The 26,724-nt window shown below is 35.6% G+C and overlaps 2 protein-coding genes across 2 annotated transcripts; both read left to right on the top strand.

Moving 5' to 3' along the window:
* Window positions 1–11,708: 11,708 nt before the first annotated feature.
* Window positions 11,709–15,974, top strand: LOC148845475 (cysteine proteinase inhibitor A-like). Its single transcript, XM_088955252.1, has 3 exons — window positions 11,709–12,193; window positions 12,297–12,516; window positions 15,713–15,974. The coding sequence occupies exons 1-3, from the start codon at window positions 11,975–11,977 to the stop codon at window positions 15,718–15,720; spliced, it is 447 nt and encodes a 148-aa protein (XP_088811378.1). The 5' UTR covers window positions 11,709–11,974; the 3' UTR covers window positions 15,721–15,974.
* A 6,518-nt stretch (window positions 15,975–22,492) lies between these two features.
* On the top strand, window positions 22,493–25,967 carry LOC148845474 (cysteine proteinase inhibitor 12-like). The gene is made up of 4 exons (XM_088955251.1): window positions 22,493–23,125; window positions 23,229–23,448; window positions 25,322–25,467; window positions 25,638–25,967. The coding sequence occupies exons 1-4, from the start codon at window positions 22,910–22,912 to the stop codon at window positions 25,773–25,775; spliced, it is 720 nt and encodes a 239-aa protein (XP_088811377.1). The 5' UTR covers window positions 22,493–22,909; the 3' UTR covers window positions 25,776–25,967.
* Window positions 25,968–26,724: the final 757 nt, after the last annotated feature.

The raw sequence follows: 26,724 nt of genomic DNA, 5'->3' as shown, positions 1-26,724 counted from the left end.
AAGCTTTGTCTCTTTCTCACCTTCAATTATCATGTGTTATAATTGAAGGTGATGCTTATAGTATTTTTAAACTCATGTTGGTGGATGATCTCCATCCATCGTGGCAGTTGTCAGGCGGGGTTTATCTCTGTCTAAACTTTTTACTTGGTGTACTATTCTAAATTTTTTATATAACTGTGGAAATGGACTCTTCATCGAACTAATGGATTCAGTTGTTGTCCGCTATGTGTAAGCAAAAGGGGTTGCAAAACAGCATTTTTACTCCCCACAACTGAAGTGTATGTGTTTAGACATTATAGCCGACATCATTTTCCTTGAGTCCAATGTGAGTCCACTACAAATGAACCAGGCTCATTTTAATGAGTATTTTGAACCGTTCAATCTGTTCAAATCCGTTTTAATTTTAATTGATTTCAATTCAAATCCAGTCCATTGACACCTATATTCTTATCTTATATCAATGAATCAAATATTGGCTTAATCCAATCCAATCCAATATAAATTTATTACGAATAAACCAGATCCAATCAAATCTAATAAATATTTTAAACCAGATTGGTACAATCCAATATGTCTTGTTCGTCTGTCCAATCTGTCCAAATTAACTTTAAACTTAATGGAATCCAGTCCAAAACTGGTCCATTAACACCCTTAGCGCTGATATGAACTCTTTATAGTGAAGTAGCAATACAACAAGGTGTCTGGATATTTAGAGCCTTATCCATTTGAGGAAGCAGCATTTTTTAGCTTACTTAACTGGCTAGGGTATTTTAGAAGATGCCAATCATTTCCATTCATTTTCTTTTACACACGACTTGTTGCACGAACCCAAATCACCACTAATCGGTTGTGCTCCAACGGTGCACAATATATGTACAATGGCTATTCGTCTAGAGTCTACTATTTTCTAGAGAAATGATTAAGGTTTTCCTAATGTTAGTGTTAGTATAGAAATTTAATTTTGCCAGTGACAGTTTCTATGATTCGTTTTATTTTAGGCAAAACTATTGGGAATAATAACTATTGATTGGTTACAAGGTTTTTAAATTTTAACCCATTGGTTGATTTGGATGGTCGAATTGTTCAAATCATCACCTGATTCACTTTGTATGTGTTTGGTTTCATTGACATTTATTGAGTAAACGTTTTGTACTTGATGTGGCTGCAAAACTGAGAAAAGCAATTAATGAGGGTGTTTATAACACATAGGTGCCACATCAACAAAGGTGCCAATAAACACCTACCCGTTGGGGGAAATTCCAAAACGAAGCTTCTTGAAACGGGAAAAGCGCACAAAAGTCTATACGTATGGATGCGCATAATGAAGCCTTTGCTGATGGGGCGCCTATGTGGCAGTATTTACTCAATAAATGCCCATGGTTCCAAACACCTTCTTTCTAAGTCCAATTCTTATAAGACCAAGCATTTTCTCAAAAATCGTTGACAAAGTCAAAAAAGTCAATCTGAATGGTTGAACCGTGGAACTAGATGACCTGGTTAGTGGGTGACAATTCTCATGTTAACTTAGGTTTTAAGTCCACATTTTAGGTTTAAAAAATTTAAAAATTTCCCTAAAGTCTAAACATTACTCGACCCCCTTTCCCGTTTGTTTCTATGTTCTTGTCTCTTTGTTTAGAATGTTAGAGGAGGAGATAATAGAGAGAACTGAACGAACAAACAAACTCACAAAGATTCCGCCATTGCTAGACGCAAAAGAAGGTTGTTTTTCGTCTCCAATCGCCGGTGACACCAAGGTCCCGTTCACTTTTTGATAAGTTACTTACCCAGGTAAATGCAGTTACCTGGGTAAGTTTTTCTTGGGAAACACTTACCCAAGTAAGTGTATTTACCCATGTTCTTTTATTTCCCAACTAAAAAAGAAAATGACCATTTTAACCATAAAAATCCATTATTAAATGGGGCATTTTTGTCCCACTTAAGTGTTATAATCTTTTCCCCCAGGTGAGAAAATTATTTACCCACCTAGGAGATGGGTATTACTAACCCAGGTAAGTGGTACGTAGGAAAATAAACTTTCCCTTGTCCCCACATTAATCTGAAAAAAGAACACGGTATTCTTGGTCAATGGGAACCAACATCCCATTGACCAACTTTCCCCGCTCTCAAAATCCAAAAAAAAGAACGCCCCCCAATTCTCAACAGCGACATCTATTTTTTTTAGCATTTTTCTTGAGTTTGGGAAACACCAATGCCCTGGCATTGAATGTACTTCTCATCGGTGATTGTATTGGGTTGGGTGATTCAAAGTTTCAAACTTCAGAGAGAGGTGCTCTAGTCTTTTATTTTATATTTTGTGTTTTTCATTTTTTTTCTAGTTTTGTGTATATTTCATTTCTAATTTAGGGGTTTTTTTGTGTTAATCTGTAGTTTCTAAGTTGTTGGAAGCAAGCCACTTTAAACCCATTAGTCTTTGCAACACCATTTACAAAGTCATAACCAAAATTCTAGTCAATAGGGTCAAACCTTTGCTTCACAAAACAATAAGTGAAAACCAAAGTGCTTTTATCTCAAGCAGGAAAATTCATGATAATATCCTAATTGCCCATGAAATAATTGATTTTATGAGGAAGGCAAAAGGGAAGAAAGCTTGGATGGATTTAAAATTAGACATGAGCAAGGCTTACAACAGAGTGAAATGGAGTTTCTTAGAAATGGTGCTAAGGAAGCTAGGGTTTGGCAATAAATGTGTAGCTTGGATACTGGAGTATTTCAACAATGTCATATCAAATTCTAATTAATGGAGTTGTGGACAAACCCTTCCAACCAGAAAGGGGAATCAGACAAGGAGACCCCCTATCTCCATATATTCATTCCTCTTTGTGTCTGAAGCACTCTCCACTTACCTTCATAACCTTGTTTTACAGAAAAAAAAATCAGGTGTGAAACTAAATAGGGATTGTTCGGTAATTTTTTACCTCTTTTTTGCAGATGACAGCTACCTCTTTACAAGGGCAACCCCATCTGAAAGTCAAAATCTAGTGGAGGCAATTAAACTTTATGAAAAGTCTTCTAGTCAATAGGTAAACTTCTTGAAGTCTGAGCTTTTTTTCAACAAAAAATTTCACCCAAGACTTCAAAAATTAATGGCTAGAAGACTAAAAATTAAAAGAGTGGACCTTACTGAAATATATTTGGATCTACCCATAGCAGTGGGGAGATCAAAGAAAAATTTGTTTGGTCATCTAATAAGGAGGATAGAATCTAAAACTTCGAAATGGTATGGCCTTCTCCTATATAATGGAGGGAAAGAAGGGAAAGAAGTAGTCCTTTTAAGACCTGTAGTAGCTACCATTCCAAACTATACAATGTCTTGCTTTCCGATGCGAAAATCTATTTGTGATGAGATGGCAAAATCCTAAAGAAAATTCTAGTAGGGATCACATATAAAGAAGAAAAAAATGCAATGGGTAAATTGGGAAATCATAAGCAAAAATAAAAATGATGGTGGGTTGGGCTTCAAAGACCCAACTTGCTTTAACAAGGCTCTTTTAGCAAAGCAGGTTTGGAGGCTTTGTACATAAGAAAATAATCTAGGGTGCAGAGTGATAAAAGTAAGATATCTAAGAGGGAAAAAAATTTTAAATGACAATTTGCAAAAGAGAAGGTCATGGGGATGGCAAAGTCTTCTAGCTGGGAGTGAAATTCTTAAAAAGGGGCATTTTGGGAAGTAAATTTAAGAGAGAAAGTGAAAATCTGGGGAGACCCTTGGTTAAAGGACTTCTCAAATTTCAAATTGATGGGGCCTGATCCTGGAAATAATGGTCCCATATGGGTTAAGGACCTAATAGATCCAAAAAGAAGATGCTAGAATCTGGATATTATTAGGAATTTTTTTTACAAAAGAAATTGAAAACCAAATTAAAAAAGTTCCTTTAGCTTTTGGTAATTGGGAGGATAGGCTAATCTGGAAAAGTAGTGCGACAGGAAAATTCATGGTAAAGTTGGCTTATTTTCTTGTGAGTAGGGAAAGATTTGAGAAACAAATTGGTGATCAATCACTAGAAGCTTTACTCAAAATAAAGACCCATGGAAGGAGTTATGGAAATTAAAAGTTGATTAAAAAATTAAGCATTTCATCTAGAGATGTTTGTGGGAAGCAATAGCGGTCAATGTTGTATTGTTTAAAAGAAATTTATCAACCTCAATTTTATGCCCAATTTGTAATAGGGAACCAGAATCAATTATGCATGCATTATTCAAATGTGATCATGCCAAGAAACTATGTTTCGATTTTATTTTTGACTACAACATAGAATCAGACCCATATTTTTTTAAAGAATGGTTTGAATCATGGATCACAAAGTGTGGTCAAATGAAAGAAAGGAAGGAAGAGCTGCTAAATTACACAGTTCTCATGTTATATATGGACAATATGGAAGTGCAGGAACAAATGCATTTTTGAAAATGTGGCTCCTAACCTAAATATATCTCTATTGCTATTTAACAGGGCTTGGAAGGAGAGGAAGACAATTTTGCTGAAAAAATGGCAAGGTTCTTCACAAGCTCTTGAAGAAGAAAGACCAAGGTTTTTGTGGAAGCCTCCTAAAGTAAATGTATTGAAAATCAATATGGATGGTAGCTTAACTAATGATGGCAAGGCAAGGTTGTTATGAAGCAATATGTTTTGGTCCAAGTTTGGTAGTCTCCTCGTTTCAAGCTGAAGATGTAGCAAGCCTTCGAGGAATTAAGCCGGCTAAGAGCTTTGCAGAGTCGCTTTCGTGATCGAAAGCGACAACAAATCTTTAATTCAGGCCTTGGCTTCTCGGGATCTCTTTGGGGTTCAGGACGCTTTCTTTATTTGTAAAGATATTTTGGCTGAATGTGAAAGCAATATGTTGGCTCATAATCTAACCAAAAAAGGACTGTCGGAGTTAGGTGTTTATGCTGATGCGATTCCTCTTTGGATAGCGAAATGGGTGGATCTCCCCCTCACCTTTTGTAATCTTGTTTCTTGTATTTGCAATGAAATTTAACTAGTTTATTAACAAAAAAAATGTTGTTGGAAGCATAGAAGTTGGCAAACCATTTTTTTCATTCATTTTAATTTTTTTTTTCAAATTTTCTATGATTCCTAAGCTGCAATGTGCAACCTGAAAGGTTGAAAGTTAGAATATTAGGCATTTTTTAATTTAGAATTAATTTTTTTCATTTTTTGGCTATTTTATATATATTTGTAAATATTAGGCTTTTTTTTATAAATGTTAAGAGATTTCCGACATTTATTTGGATATATATATATATATATATATATGTGTGTGTGTGTGTGTGTGTGTGTGTGTGTGTAATACATTTTTTTAATATTTTTAATTATGACATCATGAATTGAATTGTCCAACCCAGCCAGGTGAACCAGTGACCCATGACACAAACTATGGGTCGGCCTTCGGGTCGGTGTTCTCAATTTTGTGGTTTGTTTCTTGTTTAAATGTAATTTGTTTATCTTGGTCCATGATGCTTAGGAGGAATTAACATGGGTATAGGTAGAGCTATGAGTTTTTTTTTTTTTTTTTTTGGGTGGGGGGGGGGGGGGGGAGAGGGGGCAAAAGCTAATATGATTACTTAAACATGATTCCCCTTTTTTTCTTAATAAAATGGTACAATTAAAATTAAATCTATTACATAATTCTAAATACTAAAATAAGGAATTATATTATATCTCAACTATAGAGTACAAAATTATGTATCTAACTAAATCATATATTCTATCATGAGAGAGTGAGTGTATAATGAATACACAAAAATAAATCATACATCCTCACTTTTTAAGTTGGAATCTGAGAGGTGTGTCGAATTGAAGACGTTGGCCACGAAAGCTAACACGTCTTCGGACCATGTCCGCACAAACCTTCATGGCCTTATCACCAAAAGACCTCACAAGGAAGCAAAATCCTACATGGACATAGAGACATGCCCTACCAAGGAGAGAGGAACCTCCCAAGAACCTTGGTGGGCGGCTTCATCTAACAACCTCGCGGACCCTATCCGGCTACAACACAGACACTTAATTATTTAAAGGCATCTCCCCCTCAAGATAAATGACTTTTGCTCTTGAATACTCTTGCTCTCAGATTGATCTTCTATGTTTGGATTGACTCGCCCTCGATAGGTCATCCCAACTGCTCTTGATTCTTGTTATTGACTTGAGCATCAATGTGTCTTCCCAGGGAACAACTCCTCGAGCATTTAATTCTCTCTATAGCCAAGTGTTTGTTTTAGTCTATAGACTCCCACTTCTAAACTACCACAACTTTAAAGGGTTGTTGTGGTTCTTCCTCTATGTAAAAAAACAATAGCATTTACCATTACAAAAAGAAGAAGACAACAAGAAATGTAAGAAAATCATCAAAACCCCCAACAAGAAGAATATTAAGGACCTAAGTATCAAGTAAATCTAGCTTCTATTCTTCAACTGACTCCACTTCAATTATCGTATTCTCCATGGAAACTCCTAAAACCTCAATTTAAAGTTTAAACATTCCTATGTCCTAACTGGTACACTAGGTAAATGAGAGAGAGAGAGAGAGAGAGAGAGAGAACAAAGGGGCATGTTTTTGAAAAGCTAAAGGGGAAGTTTTTGGTTTTTTTTTTCATACTCATAGTGTCATATGCAAATGGATCTTTACAAATTGCTAAGGGGAGGTGCTTATCTAGTGATGTCATTTTTTATAGGGAAGGTCTTAATCGGCTTTGAAATGAGAGGGGGAGGTTTCAGTATTTAGGAGAAAGTTGAAGGGAGATTTATGCCTTTTACCCTAAATTTAAGCAATCATCATTATCTTCATTGTAGTCATTGTAATCATCATTAATTATTTAAGCCTTATCACAACTATAAAATTCAAACAATTATTATCACTTATGCAAATCCATATTCTTACATGATGATGCTATTGAATATCGTGGAGCCAAAGACATGACTAAAGTAGAGGACCCTAATTGATAGATGACCTAAGAGTCTGTTTGGTTCGCAAGAACAAGGGTATGGAATCGGAATCAAAATGGTTCATTCGGATTCCAACTATTTGGTTAGATGGAATCGGAATCCCATGCCTATTACAGATAGAATGACATTCTCCCATTTGAGAGAATGGCCATTCCCATCCCTTCCTTTAGGAATGAGAATCCATTCCAACTGATTTTGATTCCTATCTCAACCAAACAGGCAGTGAGAATAGACCATACCGATTCTAACTATGAACCAAACTGACCATAAATTAGGCAGAATAACCCTCCCCACCCCACAGGGCATATGATGGATTTATCAAATAAACTTCCTTCAATTAACCTAATTGGGAAATTTTATTTATTTATTTATTCAATTTATCATCATCATCATTATCATCATCATCATTTGAGACTTATCATAACCATATGGGTTTAGCTACATGAATCCTATTTAACCATTTCGTTCCATTTAGTGCCATATCCACTAGCAATAACATTGCACATAATAGGGCTGTTCACGGGTCGGGTTAGGTCAGTTTACAGGGGTTTTTCCAACCGACCCGACCTGGTCGGGTTACATGAGGTGGAAACCAAAACCGACCCACTGATAGGCAAAACTGACCTGGTCGGTTTGAGTCGGTTTGGGTTGGTTGGGGTCGGTTTTGGTTTTGCTCCTGTACAAAAATGATAGAGAAGCCTAGAACTAGAAGGACACCTAATTCCAATTGTAATTGCCTAATGGGTTGCCTATTTGGTGTAAAAGACTATAGAAATTAGGATAGATACAATTTAGTTAAGTAAGAACTAGAAGATATGGCTGTTCTAGTTCTAGTAGAAGACTAGTTAAGTAGGAAATTATGAACTACCGAACTAGAAAACTAATTGGTTCGGAAAACCGAAACCGACCCGATATATCGATTTATGATTTTGCCTAATCCGAAACCAAGCAGTGCTGATGAAAACTCGGCCGACTCGGATTGGGTCGGTTCAGGTTGGTCGGGTTGAACCTTCTTATGAACAGCCCTAGCACATAAGTTAAGTTTGGGCTATACTATAAACGAGAAAATTATGCCTCAACCAATCTGATTTGGGCTGCCAAATCTGAAAGACCACCAATAAATGGGCCTTAAAAAGGTTTAAGCAAGGCACATCAAAAAAATTGCCATCCAAGCATAGCCTAAATTAAAACTGCTTTTGGTGCCCATTGGGCCATCCTATCCTCCCTTGTCAAGTGCCACATTTGTACATCATTATGCATTGACCATACTTTGCTTCAACGCGAAGGAAAAAGAATTACTACTCACACAGATATTTTTTGCCTTGTATCCATTACAAAACCATTGTACATAACCAATCGAACCTGACTTTAACTTCATATTTGTATGTATAAATACTAGAAAAAGCTATGATACCGGAAATATATAATACTGGAAGAGCTTTGACCAATCACAACCTTCTGTGAATTTGATAAATTGTCGCCCGATTGGTTATAACGGTTAGAGATTTATATGGTATTATGTCTTTCTAGTATCATAGTTGGATCCATAAATATCATATAAACATGTTTACAAGTACTTATGTGTGTATATATATGTGTGTGTCTTTTTATTGACATATATGGGTGTATATATGTATGCCAACAATTAAATTTTAAAGCAATTTTTTTTCTAAAGTACGATAACTATGCCATTTTGTACATAATAATGCTAAAATTGAATTGACGTCCATCCTTAAATTCAAGAAATAAGAAAATTTGACAAAGGGAAATCGAGAAATTGGGTCAATCCAAACCAACCTAACTTAAAATCTTAGGGTTGGGTTTTAGGCTTAGGAGTTCAACAACTTGGGTTAGGTTAGGATTGACCTCAACTCAGCCTAACCCAATCCAACATTCACCCCCTAGTAGGAGTCAACATATGTCCACACGGCTATCCAAAGGCTAATGCTAAACCATGGAAAGGAAGGGGGAGAAGCATGGCATCACACGGAATCCAAATGGTCTTGATATACAATTCACCACTTAAAAGTGCAATTTAGTCTCAATTATGCAAAAGCTATGCATAATGCATAAATTAAACTGTGTTTGGAAATGATGCAAATAAGTGTGAATGCATATATATAGAGTGTAAAATGGTTCATATAAATTGCAAAGTTAGGTTAGTTTTGCATTGACAAACTTACCTTCTTACCAAACAAACTTTTAGGTGTAATGAATGCAAACATGAATTTCAATAAAGCATATACTTTTTTTTTTTCTTTATCAAAAGCCCACTTGAATGAAAATTTACTTCGTTTTTATTGATGTACTTTTACAACTTATTATCAATGTAAATATGCATTGGTCTGTCATTTGTCAATGCATAAATGTAATGTTACCAAATACAGGCAAAAGTGAACCAAAGTTCAAATTTACCCTAAACCGGGATTTACACTCCATTTGCATCGTTTCCAAACGCAGCCTAAACAAATTACAAGCAAAATGCAAAATTATGAATTGTGCACAAATTAAAAGAGAAATATGCAAAATGTGAAGTTGTGTACAAATACATGAAAAAATATGCAAAATTAATACGAGCAAAATGTCTAGAAATGGGTATAGAGAAAAGCCTAAACCAGCAAACATATCACCAAGAAAAAGAAGTAATTAAAAAACTAACATGGCACAATATGAAATACTTCCTTAATTGATATAATGCTATATTGTTTAGAGAAGTCCAAGCATACTAATGTGCCACATTCAATTCCCAATTCTTTGTGTTTTTTTTTTTTTTTTAATACAAAAACATAAATTCAAACAATCATCATCATCTAAGTTTTGTCCCAACTATAAAGTTCAAACAATTATTATCACTTAGACAAATCCATGCTCTCAAATCTATGCTAATAACTATTGTGGAGCCAATCACATGCACAAATTTACTTATTTTAATCATATGAGTCGGTTACATGAACATGGCATTGAATCCTTTTTCACCATTATGTTCTATTTCAATGCCATATTCATTATTAAATTATGGGATTTTAAATTGATTTTTAATTAATGTTTTAGAAATTAAATTTTATAATTACATTATTTTTAATTAATTTTATAGGCCCAATTTGAAAGGAATACAAATATAAATGTATACAAAATACAAAGTTTTATACTCTACATATTTATATTTATATTCATTCCAAACTGAGCCATAATAACAAAAGCTTGAACCGGCAATAGAACAGCACATAAGTTGGGCTTGGGCTATAATATAAATAGGAGTTAGAGCTGTTAACAAAGGCTGAAAATCTACATTATGGTGCCACAACTAATGAGTCTCGCGATTTACGATAATTTCATGAGGTATACATGAGAAAATAGTAGTATGGTTAGTATAGTTATTGGAAGATTAAGTACACACAAAACATAAAAATCCGGTCACATGTTAGAAATATTTTTCTATAAATTTGAGATATATGTATAGGAGATACAACTTAATGTTATATGTGCAAAGTTTTTACTTGCTGGAAATTTGGATTTGCATAAAATGGCTTCATAATTGGTTAGAGCCTTAAGCCCAACATCACCAACTATGAATCAAATGCGTAGGACCTATGCAATGGCACCAAACTAACAACATTCCACCCTAGAAGCTCAAGCATCGACATGTATTCACATGTGCATTGGGCCAGCAAAAGGGGTTTAAGGAGAATTGGAATATGCTCCTCACACAGGGCGTCTTACAATGATTTTACAGTCACATCTTACCGTGCATTGAGAATATTTCTCTTAAATAATAACACATAAATATAGGAAAATATGCCCAATGCATGGTGGGATATACCTGTAAGGTCAGTGTGAGGAGCAGATCCGGTCACGTTTAGTTTAGAGAGCACTCAAAAATCAGCTACTCCATTTGAAGTTGCCCTACTGTGCTGGGCCAAAACCATGAATCATGCCTCTTGATGAATTGATGTGGACCCACCTTAACTTGGATGAAGTGGCCTAAAGTGGGGCCACAAAAATGCACCAAAAATTGTTATTTCATCATTTTAGCCCATGACTACTCTTAAGTAGAGTTTGGATTTGGTCTTCACATATAGGACTCCTCACACCAACCTCATAAGACTTGGAGCCGTGCACAACATTGCCATACTCTTATAAGTTCATGAATTGGATCTGCTCTCCTCACAAGTCACACCAATCTCATACTCACATGAGTAATAAATCCAAGTATGAAACATGTTCCTGATGTGTGGTTGGAACATGCTAAGGTTGGTGTGAGGAGCAGATGGAACTCATCATTCACGAGAGGTGTTTCCAATACAGGGCTCCAATGTGTTGAGGACCTTGAGGTTGATGTGAGGCATATTCAGTGAGTAGGGATACCAATGCATCGGATTATGATCCGATCTGACCATATTTGATTGAATTTGGATCACCCATGTTAGGATTTGATCGGATCGGGTCTGGATCACCTTTATTCAATCCGATATATGTTATATAATCTCTGTGTGTGATGGGAACAATTAAAAAAGTAATTGTATTTTTTGTTTTTTTTTTCTTTATTTATTTATTTAATAATTTATTAATTAAAAAAAAAAAAACAAATTGGATATCTAACTTGTGGATAAAATTCAAATTCAGATGGAGACCTATCAATTCAATCTCATCTTCCGCTATAAACAAAATAGATTGCCCCACATGCACCCTACATCACATCTCAACATCTTCGCCGTGCATTAAAAACATCTGTCGATGATAATATCAGAGATGTTAATATCATTGGAAGATGTTCACAATACATGGCAGAGATGTTCTGTGCGACATTGTGCGAAACTTATCGTGTGGGGGGCTGATTTCAACTCCTTTGTCGTGTGGGACGCGCTCCATGGTAGCCAATCCGAACTCGATTGAGAGAATCTAATCCTGTAATCCATGCCAGAGCAAAAGTGCGGAGGATAAAGTGGGTGAAGGAGGAAACGAAGCAGCTGCCACCTGCCAACATTCAGCAGAGTTATTAAAGAGAGCGGACCGATGAAATTCAGGAGTGTAAATCGTTGTTCGGTTTTAGCGTCATCTCTACTGCTTCTCTTCTCTGCATTTTCTGAATTTAGGCTTTGTTTCGCGAATCCCAAAAGGATGGAACGCGAGGGAGTAATCCTCGGCGGAATACACGATTCCGTCGGGTTTGAGAACAGCGTCGAGATTGAAGACCTTGCTCGATTCGCTGTCGATGAACACAACAAGAAACAGGTTATCTCTTGTCTCTTTCTCGAATCTCGACTGGAAGTTCTCTGGAGTTTGAAAAAGAATTCTTTCATTTATTTAATTTTTGTTTGTTTGATGATTGGGGTAGAATGCGCTGCTGGAGTTTGGTAGGGTTGTGATGGCGAAGGAGCAGGTGGTTGCCGGAATGATGCACCACCTGACTCTGGAGGTGATTGAGGCGGGTAAGAAGAAACTCTGTGAAGCCAAGGTGTGGGTGAAGCCATGGATGAACTTCAAGGAGCTGCACGAATTCAGGCTGGTTGGAGATGCCCCCACTGTCGCTTCGTCGGATCTCGGTGCCAAGCGTGGTAAATGATCTGGAAATCTCTCTTTGCACTTCAATTTTGAAGCAATATTGAATAGAAATTGATTGCAGAATTTTATATGCATCTTTCACATGTAGTCTGTTAAAAGTTATAAGAATCAATTCTAGGATTGAGAGTGCACGTTTTGGATTTTCAATCCACCAAATATACATGGTAGGGGATAGATTGTGTCGATTGGGAAAAGTGGTAACCATGGTACCCTTTTTCAATTTTTTTTTTTTCAAGATCTTTCGCCAAAATATATATGAGCTTCCAACCCTCTACCAAATAATCTCACACGCACATGACGGGTCCCAGTTTTCATTGGTGAGATGTGCGGTGTTAGATGAAGTTAGTAGAGGGTTGGAAGATGTTTTGTTGGCAGAAGATCTCAACTCAACTCAGTGAAACATTTATATACTTTATTTTATGAGGAGGTATTCCAAATGCAAGGTTGCAAGAGACATGCACATGCACCCACCCAAGTCAATTCATAAAATTGTACTCAGACAGTTGTCACAACTCTTTTCTGTTGTGCATTGTGCATTGGGAATATTTCCATGCTATTTTTATGGAGAGGTATTCTCAAAGCACCACTAAAAAGGGCTGTGAAAACTGTAAGCATAATTTTGTAAGCATCAAATCTGATTTGATAATGTGGTATTGTTGTGCTATTAAATGAAAGATTTTAGACAGAGAAAGAAGGGATTTTAGGCTATTTTGGGCTTGTGCAAGTTTTTTGGGTAGTGTTTCCGGTTTCTTGTCTTTTGTTATAAAAAATAATTAAAGAAAAATAACTGATTGTTGGTCTAGAGGTTAGAAAGTTTGAAAGATCTTCCAAGACTTGTCAAACAAGCCCTATGTTATGTGCATGGTTGGGTCCCAAGTCAGAGTCTATAGGCTTCCAGTATATGGTGGATCATTGTTTGTTTTATTCTATTTGGAGCTGCTGAAATTGTTGGAATCAAGCTTTTAAAACCTCACCCATAAATGGAACCCTTTGGCCCATTTTGGTTGTCAGATCTAAACAAACCAACACATGATGTTTTAAAAATAATAAAAGGTTTAAATAAAAATTATTAAAAAACCTTTGTCCAAGTCAAATGGTTGGCAATTTCAATGGTTTTCTTTTTGAAAAATTCAGGCCAAGTAAAAAACAGAAATGGATTGGTAGGGGTGTCCATGGTTCAGTTAACCGAACAATAGGCAATTTTTGCAAACTGAACAGGTATCACCGGTTAACCAGTCCGTCGGTTTTGATTTTTGACTGGTTTGGTTCTTCAATTTTTTGGTTTTTTATAATTATAATATATATTATATAAGTATATGTATAATATTATATTATAAATAATAAATGATATATAATATATCATAAATATTATAAAAATATATAAAGTATTTATAAATAGATTATTATAAATATAATATATATAGTTATATAATGAATATATATTTATGTATAATATATAAAAAATATATATAATATATACATATAAATATATATATACATATATATATATATATATATATATATATATATATATATATATATATATGGCTCAGTTCAGTTTTTTGGTTTTTCAATTTTTCATGGACACTCCTATGGATAGGTGACTGGATTCCAAGTCAAATAATTTGCATGGAAATCATCTAAGCCATATCCCAACTATACAGAATTGGTCACATGAATCCTGTTTCGCCATTTCCTTCTATTCAATGCCATATCCATTATTAAACTATGCACACTTAATCATTTTTTATTACTCCCATCCAAGTTTTCTTTAGTCGGCCTCTAGTTCTTCTAGCCCCTTTGTTTTGTAACTAACCCCTTTTTCTAAGAGGTGTAAATGGTATTTATGTAGATGATCAAATACACAAAATCGTTGCATAAATTTGGTTTGGTTTTATATGAAATCAAATACTTGATGTAGGCAATTCCTTCACCAAATAATAGGGGTTTTCATTCTTGGCTTTTCATGCAATATATATACATGTATATTTTGTTTTATAAAATATAAAACACGTGGCAATACACGAGTTAATTCAAATATGAGAATTGTCTTCTTAGGAAAAGTCTTAGGAACCATGGGCTGGGCTGGACCACACTTTGGGCACATGACATCTAAAGATAAAAATATTATTTTGAAAATTTAAAATTAAATAATATATAATGCATAAAACAAAATATTGCACATGCCCAACCTAGGCTAGGCTTGACTAGGCTTTGGCCTATGGCACAAAAACTAAAGCATGGGCTTTATTTAATTCTTATAAATGGTTTGGCTTGACTTGCTTATCTTTGAAGCCAAGCCAAGGCGTCATTTTCATTTCCTTTCATTAGGCTCGGCCCATGATTCCTTAAATTAACTTTTATTAGTCTTGGAAAGCCCATAAGCTTGACTTGTTTTATAAACAACATTTTGTTGGTTTCAAAAACATGTATTATTTTTTTTTAAATTAAATTAATTTTTTTTTTCGCTTTAAGAACAAAAATAGAATTTAAAAACATGTTTTTTTTTTTTTTTTTCTGATGTGATAATTTTAAAATCAAATGAAAACAAAAACATTCATGTTGTAACTTGTAAAACACCCCATTCGGGCTTTACATTCCAAAGCCTTTCCAAGCCGGTAAACCCACAATGAGTATGTATAGAGGCCAGAGCTGGGATCATGTTTCGTACTTCGTAGTAGTAATTATTGATCGGTCGTGTAAATCCAGATTGCCAAGAAATGGGCTGGGCCGCATGGGCCAGCACGCCTTGATACAATTTGGCCTATGCTCTAAATGGCCCATAGTGGTATAGTGTAGTGCAGGCACGATCCATAGCCCTGTTCTAGACTGGGTTAAGGGTTCGAGGCCGATGAACTGGCATATGTATGTATGTATGTATTTGTTTGTTTTAATTTTTTTTTCTTTTATAAAAAAAAAAGAAAAATTTGCTCCTCGATTTGTTGTGTCATGGTAGCACCGCCTGCTCAGTGGCATGACAAAAGCACGCTACACTTGTATTTACCAATTGTTGGAGGCAGAGGCCGAGGTTGGCACCTTTTGCTCCTTTCGGTTCTTTTTCCCTATTATTTCCATCATAGCAGTTTTATTCTTCTGTTATTAGCTCTTGATATGAAAACTGCATGTGTATTTGTAACTTGTACAGTTATGGAAGATAGATAATGATCTTATCGTTTGTGATTCATGCAGGTAATTGAGTAATTGAAGTAGCAAAACTCGAATTGCTTCTCAAGGTCTACAGAGTAAATAAGAAAGAAAAATGTAGTTTTTTTTTTTTTTAAGTTGAAGTACATAGGAATGTTGAAGGTTTCTTCCGTTTAAATATGATGGAGCAGGATCACTCATGAGTCTAGGCACTAGCCTATTATGTTAATATGTGTGGATTTATATTATAGACATCTGATTTAGTACTTCTATGAAACATTTATTATTGCTACATATATATTTGAAATAATAGTGTACCGCTCGAATAATCTTCAGAACACGTGGTATGCATGCACCATGGGTTTATGGTCTAACCATATGGTCCGTGGATTAAAGACTATGAATTAAAGAGCCGTAAATCAATATAAATGACATTACGGACTAATTGTCGGATATTAACACACAAATTCAAATCTTCCTTTGCCACTTTAAGTTTGTAGTGATTCAGTGACTCAGGTGGATGGTGAAAATTTTGTCAATTTTCAATGGTTACATCGGGTGTCGATCCATTTGACCGTTTTTCAGAAATTTGAAAAATCAGAGTAATTTCCGATTCCAGGGTTTTATGGTCTAACCATATGATCCGGTTTGAGTCTCGTAACATTGAAAAAATAATAATAGGTAAACAAATGAATAAAACCATAAAAAGTACATTTTAAAGAAGTTCTAACAACTACTGCCAGTGCCACATCCAATTTGTTCTTAACGCTCAGTTTGGAAAGAGCACAAACACAAATATATACATACAAAATACAATATTTGTACTCTATATATTTACATTTGTACTCTTTTCAAACTTTGGAAGAAATATAAATACAAATATGAACAGCGCGAATATATACAAAATAATACATTTTTCAAACTTTGGAAAGAGCAATGTACATATTTGTATTTGTTCTCCTTCCAAACTGAGCCTAATTTGTATATATTTTTTTTGTGGGATATTTTTTCTCAAAAAAAAAAAATCATTTATCTATATTAAACAGTTTTTGTGGTATATTTTCAAATACAAAAATGTAAATTCAAAAACATAATTTCCAATTATAAAATTCCCTAAAATTTGAATTGGAAAAGTTTTAACCACTAATTAATTCTTACTTTACCAAATGAGAAAACCTATGATGCCGAAAAGGTTTGACTAATCACAAGTTCACAACCCCTTGAGTTTTAGTGAAAAACCAACTTGATTGATTCTTATTTTTATGATGCCATTTTAATTGGTTGTAAAGTTTTATGTATCACATATTTCTAGCATCATAGTGGAACCCTACACAAAAGGACAATACTTGCAAGTAGACCTGTTCATGGGCCGGGTGGCCCGACGGGCCGGCTCGGCCCGACCTGACCCTTGGACGGGCTTGAACATGATTTTTGGCCCGTGGGTTTAACCTCGGGCCAAAAAGCCCGACCCACATAAAATTCGAGCCGGGCTCGGGCTATGCCAAAATAGCCCGGCCCGAGCCCGACCCGGCCCGACCTATAGTTAAACCTAAGTAAACCCGGCTCGACCTATAGTTAAACCTAAGTAAAAACCCTATGTGATGTCTATTTGAATAAATTTTTTGATTTGAGAAGGTCATTGATTCACTTGTAGGCCCATTGTTCATTTAAATAGAGGAAAAATCTAAATTAAAATAGAAAATGTCCATTTGAATAGGAAAAATTTTGAATTTCTTTTATTAGGTCGGGCTTCGGGCTTGGGCTCGGGCTTTAGGCTTTTTATCAGGACCAGGCTCGGGCTCGGGCCTAACAATTTTCTGTTAATAAAGAATCAAAGCCCGACCCGAACCCAGCCCGGCCCGGCACAACACATGTTATCATGTGCATTGGGGCCGGGACAACATAACTCGGAAGGCGCGAAAAAATGGGTATGAGAGTAAGAGAGAGAATCTAATCCATGCCATGCCAGAGCAAAAGCGCGTAAGGGTAGAATTAAGAGGAGGAAAGGAAGCAGCTGCCATCATTCACCAGAGTTATTAAAGAGATTTTACCAAAAAACAAGTTATTAAAGAGAGTGGACCAATGAAAGAGTGCTCGTTGTTTGCTTCTAGCGTCATGTTTTCAGCTTCTGTTCTCTGGGGAGTCATGGCCTCTCTAATACTTCATAAATCTCCGCTTGTAATTAGACGTGTTTATGGGTCGGGTTTGGACTTGGTTTCTGTCTAAAGTTCAAGTGCAAGACAGTGTCAAATTGGCCTCAAAGACCAGCTCGTGAAAAGGTCTACTTGTAATACACACTCTTCCCTATAAATTTCCTCCCTCCTTCACTTCCCATCCAAATAGTTGGCTCAATCCACTTTAGGTTTTGGCCCCTCTCATGAAAAATTCCTGACTCCACCTTTGGAGGTGGCAATCCAAGGGCTCCCAATGTCACCAACTAGGCAGCTACAAGTCAAAATGCATAGGATCTACAATACAGCAGCAAACTCTCAAGGCTCCATTTGGTTTGAGGAAGAAAGTGTGCAAATTTCACTTTCCATCGTTTGGTTATACAAGGGAAAATAATGGGAAAATTCATTTTCCCTGTTTTGTGGGAAAATAATTAGAGGTGGATATGAGTTTTTTGCAACCATCTATGTTTTTCTCCCTAGCCTGCCTTCTTATTTTAAGATTTCCATAGAACTCTCTCTCTCTCTCTCTACATAATCATCTTTGCCATATGCCAAATTGACTATAAGTAATTAACATAGACTGACTTGGCCTTATTAAGCTTTCTCAGAAATTGGGTCTGGCATGTTGGCCTCCACACTAAAAGCCAATGAGCTCTTGTTGCTTTGGTTCTCTCTCTCTCTCTGATTAGTGTCTTTAATTCAGGGTTAAGGTTTCAATTAGCATGAGCACATTGTTACATGGGCATGTCCAACTTTTACATAATTAAAAAATAATAAAACTAGATATAAATAAAGCTCTTGGACATTACTTAACCAAAATGATAAAATATATTTATCCATGTCCATACTATTCACATGATATTTAGCTTCCTAGATTGTTGGATGACTGCAGGGTGGTTCATCATTTTACAAGAATGAAAACATTCAACAAATGTAGGGTGATCCATACAATTCATATGATATTTAACTTATTGAATTTCTTGAAGAAATTACAGACAACTTATCAACTTCAATCTTCATACATGCACCAAAAACTATATAGAAATACTCATGCCAAACTAAGCTTGCCTACATAAGGCAGCATATGTAAGCACAAAAGAATTAAAATAACACCTAACCTCAAATGAGAAAATTTGAATTCAAGAAATCAACACATAGTCCATGACTTTGTTACAGGTTTGTCATATATTTTTACTACAATTTTGCAACCTCCATTGCTCTATAATGCCAAGTCATCCCGTAACACAAGAAACATAGAAAACATATAAAGAGGTGATTAAACCATCACTAACTCTGAAAATATCAAGAGGTGGTTATGTATGAATTCAATTCTTAAAATTCCTTTGAAAGTAAAATACTTGAAAAATAGACCATATAATTATCAAGAGGTGGTTATTCTTCTCTTACCACCTCATGTCTTTTACTTTTCCCACCATTTCAGTAGATCCATCCAACCCAGCCAGCCTCTATAAATCTATGGTTAATGTATAATACTGCAAGGCAGCAACTTTATTTTTTTTTCTTTGCTGAAGCCAAGCAAATCCATGAACCAGAAAAAGCCACTTAACAAACATGTCACATTTCTTCCTAACGGGCATATGTGCAAACACATGAAGCTGCATAATTAAGATCTTTTGATGTAGAAAGGTTCCCAAAATGATTGAGAAATGTCTTACTAAAGCAATGCAGTTTATTCAAATATGAAACTAGAACCACAGAAGACATTTTCTTTTTTTGGGAAAAGAGTCAAACCATATTGGAGTTGAATATTCATAAAGAGGACTGTGTTTTAGAAGTATTATGAAATCAAGATATGGTGGTCCTGAAGTGTGTGCAACAGAAGAAGAGAAAGTCTGAATGTGATCCTATGGGAAGAAAGAGTTGGTCTCTCTCTCCTAGTCAACCATTACAAATAGAGGTTAAGTGTAGAGTGTCTAATTTGCCAGTCTGCCCCATGTAAGTTGGGATGGATCTATACAAAATAGAACATAAACAAGCATTTGACTGTTATGCTTGTGGTACAGAATTGAACATAACTTAAACTGAAATGTTTCTACCAAGTGAACCTAGTTGAATCCAGTCAATCATATCAGTCTTGTTTCAGAACATTGGTTTAGAAGATTAAAAAAACACCAAATATCATATTCACCATGACCAAAACTATCAAAACAGAAGACTAACCATGATCACAAACTTCGGCAATGATATTTAATTCGTCTATCAAATTTCAGATATATTATAATGCCAAAAATACAACAATTCTATCTATATATACACAAATGTACACTTTGTGATGCTGGAGCAGTATGTCATGATCCCAAGAGACTGTTTGATGATGGCTTATTTGCTTGTACTTAATAGTTCATTGGGTTATATTTTAGTCAATGTATAAACAATGAAGCAGTTGTGAGCTCCTTAACTGCTTAATGGTTTGATAGGGTAACCTTATTACTCCTAAATATTCCATTAAATGATTGTTAAATTCATTATAAAAAAGTTGATTTCAGTTCAGCCAATCCAACAGTTCTCAAACAGCTCCTAAGAGTGTAAACATGTTTTGAATGCTCAAACAGCTTTTTCTTTGTTAATGTTTTTGTGTAGTTCATTTGGTGTTTTATTGATATATCTATTACCCAAAAAAGTTATTTCTTTACTTATTATACTAAGTAAATAACTCACTCCCCCACCTCTCTCTCTCTCTCTCTCTCATCTTAGATGCAAACTGTGGATTGACCTTTAGAGAACCCAAACAAGCATCCTTGTTTGTTGTCAACTTGTTGATAAGAGAATTCTTGAATGATCCAAAAGCAAACATGGACAAAGGCAATAAATTCTTGTAGTTGTGGGCACTTTGTCCAATACCCAATTACAAGAGTAATTTGGCTTATGGATTTATAAACTAGTGACGAGAATTGAGAAGAATTGTAGAGAGATCTTGTACTAGGTAGGAATAAATGTTTGCCCCTGTGAATCATAGATTTGGGCCTCATTATTCTCACATCGTCCCACTTGAGAAAAGAGCTTTGACCTTGGGAGAGCAGTACCGGGTCGTTTCCACTCTCCATTAGGCTGTGTTTGGTTTGAAGGAAAAAGTAGGGAAAGGAAGGGAAAGGTAGGGAAACCTTTACAAACCTTATATAGGTTTTCCTATCTTTCCCTTTCTTTCCCTACCTTTTCCTTCAAACCAAACATAGTCTTAATGTCTGGTTTCAAAAGTGAAAACAGAAAGCTGTAAAATTGCTAACCATTTGGTCACTTCAATTCTTACTTCAATTAATAAGCTTTATATGTTTCCTTATATGTGTTATTTCAGCAGTGCAAAGACCTTAGACCAATGTTTGGCGATAGAAGCACAGATGTCTTTGAGCAAAGGTAGGTAACCAAGGATATGCAGAGGCTTGGGATTTAGAAAACTAAAATAATTCAACCTAGTTCTGATCTATTAACAGATTTTGACTTAGTAAAGCTTATCAAAGATCAGATCCTAAATTAATGTATTTTGGTATATTTGAACAAAGAATCGCAAGTTACAAGAGTGTTATCTCATAGGGTTTGCTTTGAAAATTCTTGCAGTTGGCATCCATCTACAAAAAGAAATGTTGAAAAAAAAGTTAAATTTACAAACCAATGTGAAATTTGTTAGATTTAAACAAGAAAATCATAAGATATAAGGGTGTTACCTTGCCACTATCGATTTTCTTCCCATTGCCAATTCTTAAGACCCATGCACCACAAAAATATACAAATGTGCATGAGTAACACAATGTGTTATAATATTCTATTAATCAAAACTTTTATACACTACAAAAAAAAAATTAAAAAATAAAATAAAAGGGAGATAGGTGACAAATACACTAAATTTTCACTTGGAATTATGGGGTCAATGACAATTGTCTTCCTAGACTTCGAATTATGATAGAGACCTTCCTAAACTTTCAGTGTGACAAATACCCTCATCCATTAGAGTTTCATCATTAATTTCAAAAACGATTCTCATTCAACTGTTTAATCCAAACTACCCTTTTTCTTATTTATTTGAATAATTTATTGTTTAAAATATTAAAATCTTCTTCATTGCTCTAATCTGTCCCTGAAAATTTCTGGTTAGATTCAACATTCAAAAGATGGTAGAGGTTTAGTTATGAGATATGCAAATGTAAGGTTTCATTTGGTTTTTCTTTGATTATTGTAAGGAGTGGATAACTATTATATTTTAAGATGAAAAGAGACGTTCATGTTCTTGAAATAAAACAAGAATTGAAAGAAATTTATTTTTCTATACTAGTGAAATGATTCTTATTATTTTAACTAATTTCGTTTGGAGAAAATGGAATTACTTTTGGGTTAAATAGGGTTTAAAGGAAAAGGGCAAGTAAAAGAAAATAAGAAAATTTTGGATGGATATTTTGATAATTTAATGGAATATTCCTCCATCTCACTTAACGGGGATATTTGTTGCAAAGTAAAAGTTTGGGGGGTAGTTTTCAACAATTTAGGGGTATTTGTAATTTACGAAAAAAATATGAGGTCGGTATCATTATTACTGGTTGACCATTCTTTGCTTCATGGCAAAGAAAAGAAATGTTAATCACACGGATATTTTCTCGTGTCCTTTACAAAACCATTATATACCACAGGTATTTGGCCTCACGGTGTACGATAATTTCCTAAAACGATACAAGCAAAACAGTTCGTGCGGTTAGCATTCATCTGGAAGACTAAACTACGCAAAATATCATTACTGGTCAGAGACTTAATAAAGCCTTAGTCCCAACGTCAGTACGTCACCAACTACCAGTCAAACGCGTAGGACCTACGCAAAGGGATCAAAACTTGCAAGATTCCACCCCAGAAGCCCAGGATCTGACACGTTTCCTCACGTGCCCGCACGTGCACTGGGGCCAGGGCGACGGAGCTCAGATGTCGTGAGAAAATGGGTGTGGGAGTGAGAGAATCTAATCCATGCCAGAGCAAAAGCGCGGAGGGATAGTGTTGGAAGGAGGAAACGAAGCAGCTGCGAGCACTCAGCGGAGTCATTAAAGACAGCAGAGTTATTAAAGAGAGCGGAGTGATGAGATTCAGCAGAGTTATTAGTTGTTCGGTTCTAGCCTTGTCTCTTCTGCTTCTCTTCTCTGGGTTTTCCGAATTTGGGTTTTGTTTCGAGAATCCGATAAGGATGGCAACTGAAGGGCTCCCCGGCGGGATACGCCAGTCGGTGGGGTTTGAGAACAGCGTCGAGATTGAAAGCCTTGCTCGATTTGCTGTCGATGAACACAACAAGAAACAGGTGATCTCCTTGTCTCTTTCTCGATTATTAGTTCTCTCATCTGGAGTTTGAAAAATTAATTATTTTATTTTTTAATTTTTTGTTTGTTTGATAATTGGGGTAGAATGCGCTGCTGGAGTTTGCGAGGATTGTGAAGGCGAAGGAGCAGGTGGTTGCTGGTACTCTGCACCATCTGACTCTGGAGGTGATTGAGGCTGGTAAGAAGAAAATTTATGAAGCCAAGGTGTGGGTGAAGCCATGGTTGAACTTCAAGGAGCTGCAGGAATTCAAACCGGTTGGAGATGCCCCCACGTTCACTTCGTCTGATCTCGGTGCCAGGCGAGGTAGATGATCTTGGAATCTCTATTTGCCTTTGAATTTTGAAGCAATTGAGTACTGATTTTAAGGGGACCATTGACCGTAGAATCATATATACATATTTTACATTTACCTTGTTAGGGATTATCGGAATTAATTTTCGGTTTGGATGCGATTGAGAATGCATGCCTTCTGTAAACATGGTTTCTCGGATTTTCAATCCATCAAATATACAGGACAGGGAATGGATTGTGTCGATTGGGAAGAAATGATATCTCTGTTATTGTGCTTGAGTGGGTCTTCTTCAGAGATTTTGTAGGCTTCAATTATCTGGTGGATCCCCGTTATTATTATTATTATTATTTCTTTTTTCTAATTGGAGGTGCTAAAATTGTTGGAGTCAATATTATCGAAACCAAATTGGATCATAAATCACGAACTGGAGAAGTTTGAACCAAAGTGAAAGGATTTGACTTTTTAATTTGATGCAAGATCATGAATATATATATATATATATAGAAGTGTTCTTAAACCTTATATAACTCTGTTGTTGATGGCATAATATGATTATTACTAATAATCTAACAAAATTGCTGCATAAATTTAGTTTGGTTTTAAATGCAAACAACTACTTGATGTAGGCAACTCCTTGACCAATTAGACAGATCATATTATAAGTTTACAAGTATAAAACCCATATCACCAACTAAAAGTTTGAATTTGTTGAGAAGTATGAGAAGTAAAAGAAAATAAATAAAACTTGATAAATGGATATTGTTGAGTCAATACTCAATACTTTGGCAATCATATTATCTTCCATCTATATCTTTATTCTCTTTCTTGGTTGTTCTATTTTTGTTTTTTTTTTTTCTGTTTTGATCTTTAACGATAATGTCTTAATATCTCCTTTGAATTCCCTATATTTTCTGAGGTAGCATTTTAATACAAAAAAAAAAAAGATTTTATTAGTCTCTAGAACCACAACTGTTCTTTGTAGGTTTCTTATGCTATCTAATTTGGGTTGTGTTTATTGATCCAACATTCAAAGATGCCTTTTTTTAAAACATTAATTATTATTAAGAGAGTGTTATATGGTCAATCTAAAAAGAAAGTACAGACTTGGGCACAATTTAGAATTGTGCTAAAAAGTAATGGAAATTCAATGAGCACTCATTAAATCATTTTTGCCCTACCATGTTTTTCACTCATTGGCTTGATTTTTAAGACAACAAGATAAACTGTTGAGTTTTTCTATTTCCAAGAAGGTGAGTGACAAAGTAGTGGAAAGGGATCCTATTTTGGGTATTGGTCAGCCTTTAGTAGTCACCTTGTTTGTATCAAGCCTTTGGGTTTTGAACATGCTTCATCTTTCACATGCAAAATACAATACTTTTCTTTTTCTGATATAAAGGAAAGAAATTAATTGACTTATTAATGCATGTTTCAACCCCATTTGCATTGTTTTGGGGGTTTTTTACTTTTTACATGATTTCTTCCCCCCTTATTGAAGGGTAATTGGTATTCTGCTATTTGTACATAAAAGCTCCACCCATGGGAATTTCTATCATGTGGGATTTGTAAATACAAGATATCCAGATCGTGTTATGTGCTCGAACCTGAAAACATAATTAAGTTTCTTTCTTCTTTTACTTGTTTTGTAATTGCATGTTCAGATTCTTCATGAGGACAAGAATATGACATATTCACATTCTTTTAGAATCATGCTTGACCTAGATTAACCTCTTTGCATTAAACACTTTACCCTTCAACATCCAAAGCCTTCCCAAGCCACTGGAGCCGATAATGTACATGTAACAGGCCATGTTAGGGGGTCTTGTTTAAGTAAATTTGGGCCAAATATTTCCTAGTAGTAATTATTGGCCGGTCATGTAAATCCAGATGGCCATGGACCAGGATGGAGAGCAGTGCCAGCACATGATCCTATTGTCCAAGATGCAGCAAATCATGCTGTGAAGACTATCCAGCAGAGGTCAAACTCGCTGGCCCCTTACGAACTGCTGGAGGTCCTTCATGCAAAGGCAGAGGTCGGCATCTTCTGCTCTGTTTGGTTTTTTTTCCCCATTATTTCCTTAGTAGCAGTTTTACCCTTCTGTTATTAGCTATTTAGCTGTTGGCATGGGAATTGCATGCATATTTGCAACTTACATAGTTTTGGAAGATGGATAAATGATCTTATTGTTTGTGATTCATGCAGGTAATTGAAGAAGTGGCGAAGTTCTATTTGCTTCTCAAAGTCAAGAGGGGAAATAAGGAAGAAAAATTCAAGGTTGAAGTACATAAGAATGTTGAAGGTATCTTTCATTTGAATATGATGGAGCAAGATCACTCATGAGTCATGACTCTGGGGACTACCCTAACATGTTAGTATGTGTGGATTTATATAGACATCTCTGCTTTAGTGCTTTGTGAAACTTTAATCAGTACTGCCCTACAGATGAAACGATGAAACAACTGTGTATTGCTTGAATAATGTTTATATGTTACATAGATGAGAAATATAGCCTATTATAGATGTTGTCTTGGATGCTTCTTTTTGAATATGCTGGGCATACATTTGGGCCTTATCTATATGTAACACCTTAACTGCAGCTGACCTATATGATTATGACCCCAATTTTGTCATTCGACAGTTGTGGTTCCTCTATATACAACATGGGGGAACAACTTGGGCGGGCTTGGCCGTGTTCCGAGCCAATTTACACATGCTTGATCCTTAGATCTGGACCCTGGGTCCAGGGCAACCTAACTTGAGATGATCAAGACTGTACAAGGCTAGACCCTAAGAGCTTTAATCTGGTGTTTCACAATTCACATAGACAATCCGTAATGTATCTATCAAATACATGTTTGTTCATGAATGTGGGCTCCCATGGCATGATGTAAATACACAATTGAGATGCTAATAGATCGGTTTTGGTATGGGTTTTCTCAACCCGAACAACACCTATACTGACCTGATTCGAGTAAGTGAAAATGGGATGTTTCAATGATGCAAAGTTAAGGGTCGGGTTTGGTATGGGATCATTCGACCTGACCCAAAACCCGATTAAGCCCAAACCTAACTCATTTGGGTCTCGTCAATGCGAATTTACCATTTAAAACACAACTCATTGATATCGCTACACCATATTGTGTTATGGTTATATGGTATTTGCAAAGCACACAACATGGAGACAATGTATGCATAACAGGAAAATAGGAACGCAACTTGGGTTGTGTTGGCTTAGGGCAGAGAGAAAAAGCAATCTAAAGCAACGTTTTTGAATCGCTGTTTACCTGAA

Source organism: Nelumbo lutea, chromosome 7, assembly GCF_056320005.1.
Source record: "Nelumbo lutea isolate HS-2025 chromosome 7, American lotus-T2T, whole genome shotgun sequence".
Taxonomy (NCBI): Eukaryota; Viridiplantae; Streptophyta; class Magnoliopsida; order Proteales; family Nelumbonaceae; genus Nelumbo; species Nelumbo lutea.
The sequence above is the reverse complement of the archived record's forward strand: the minus strand, read 5'-3'. Positions and strand labels throughout refer to the sequence as shown.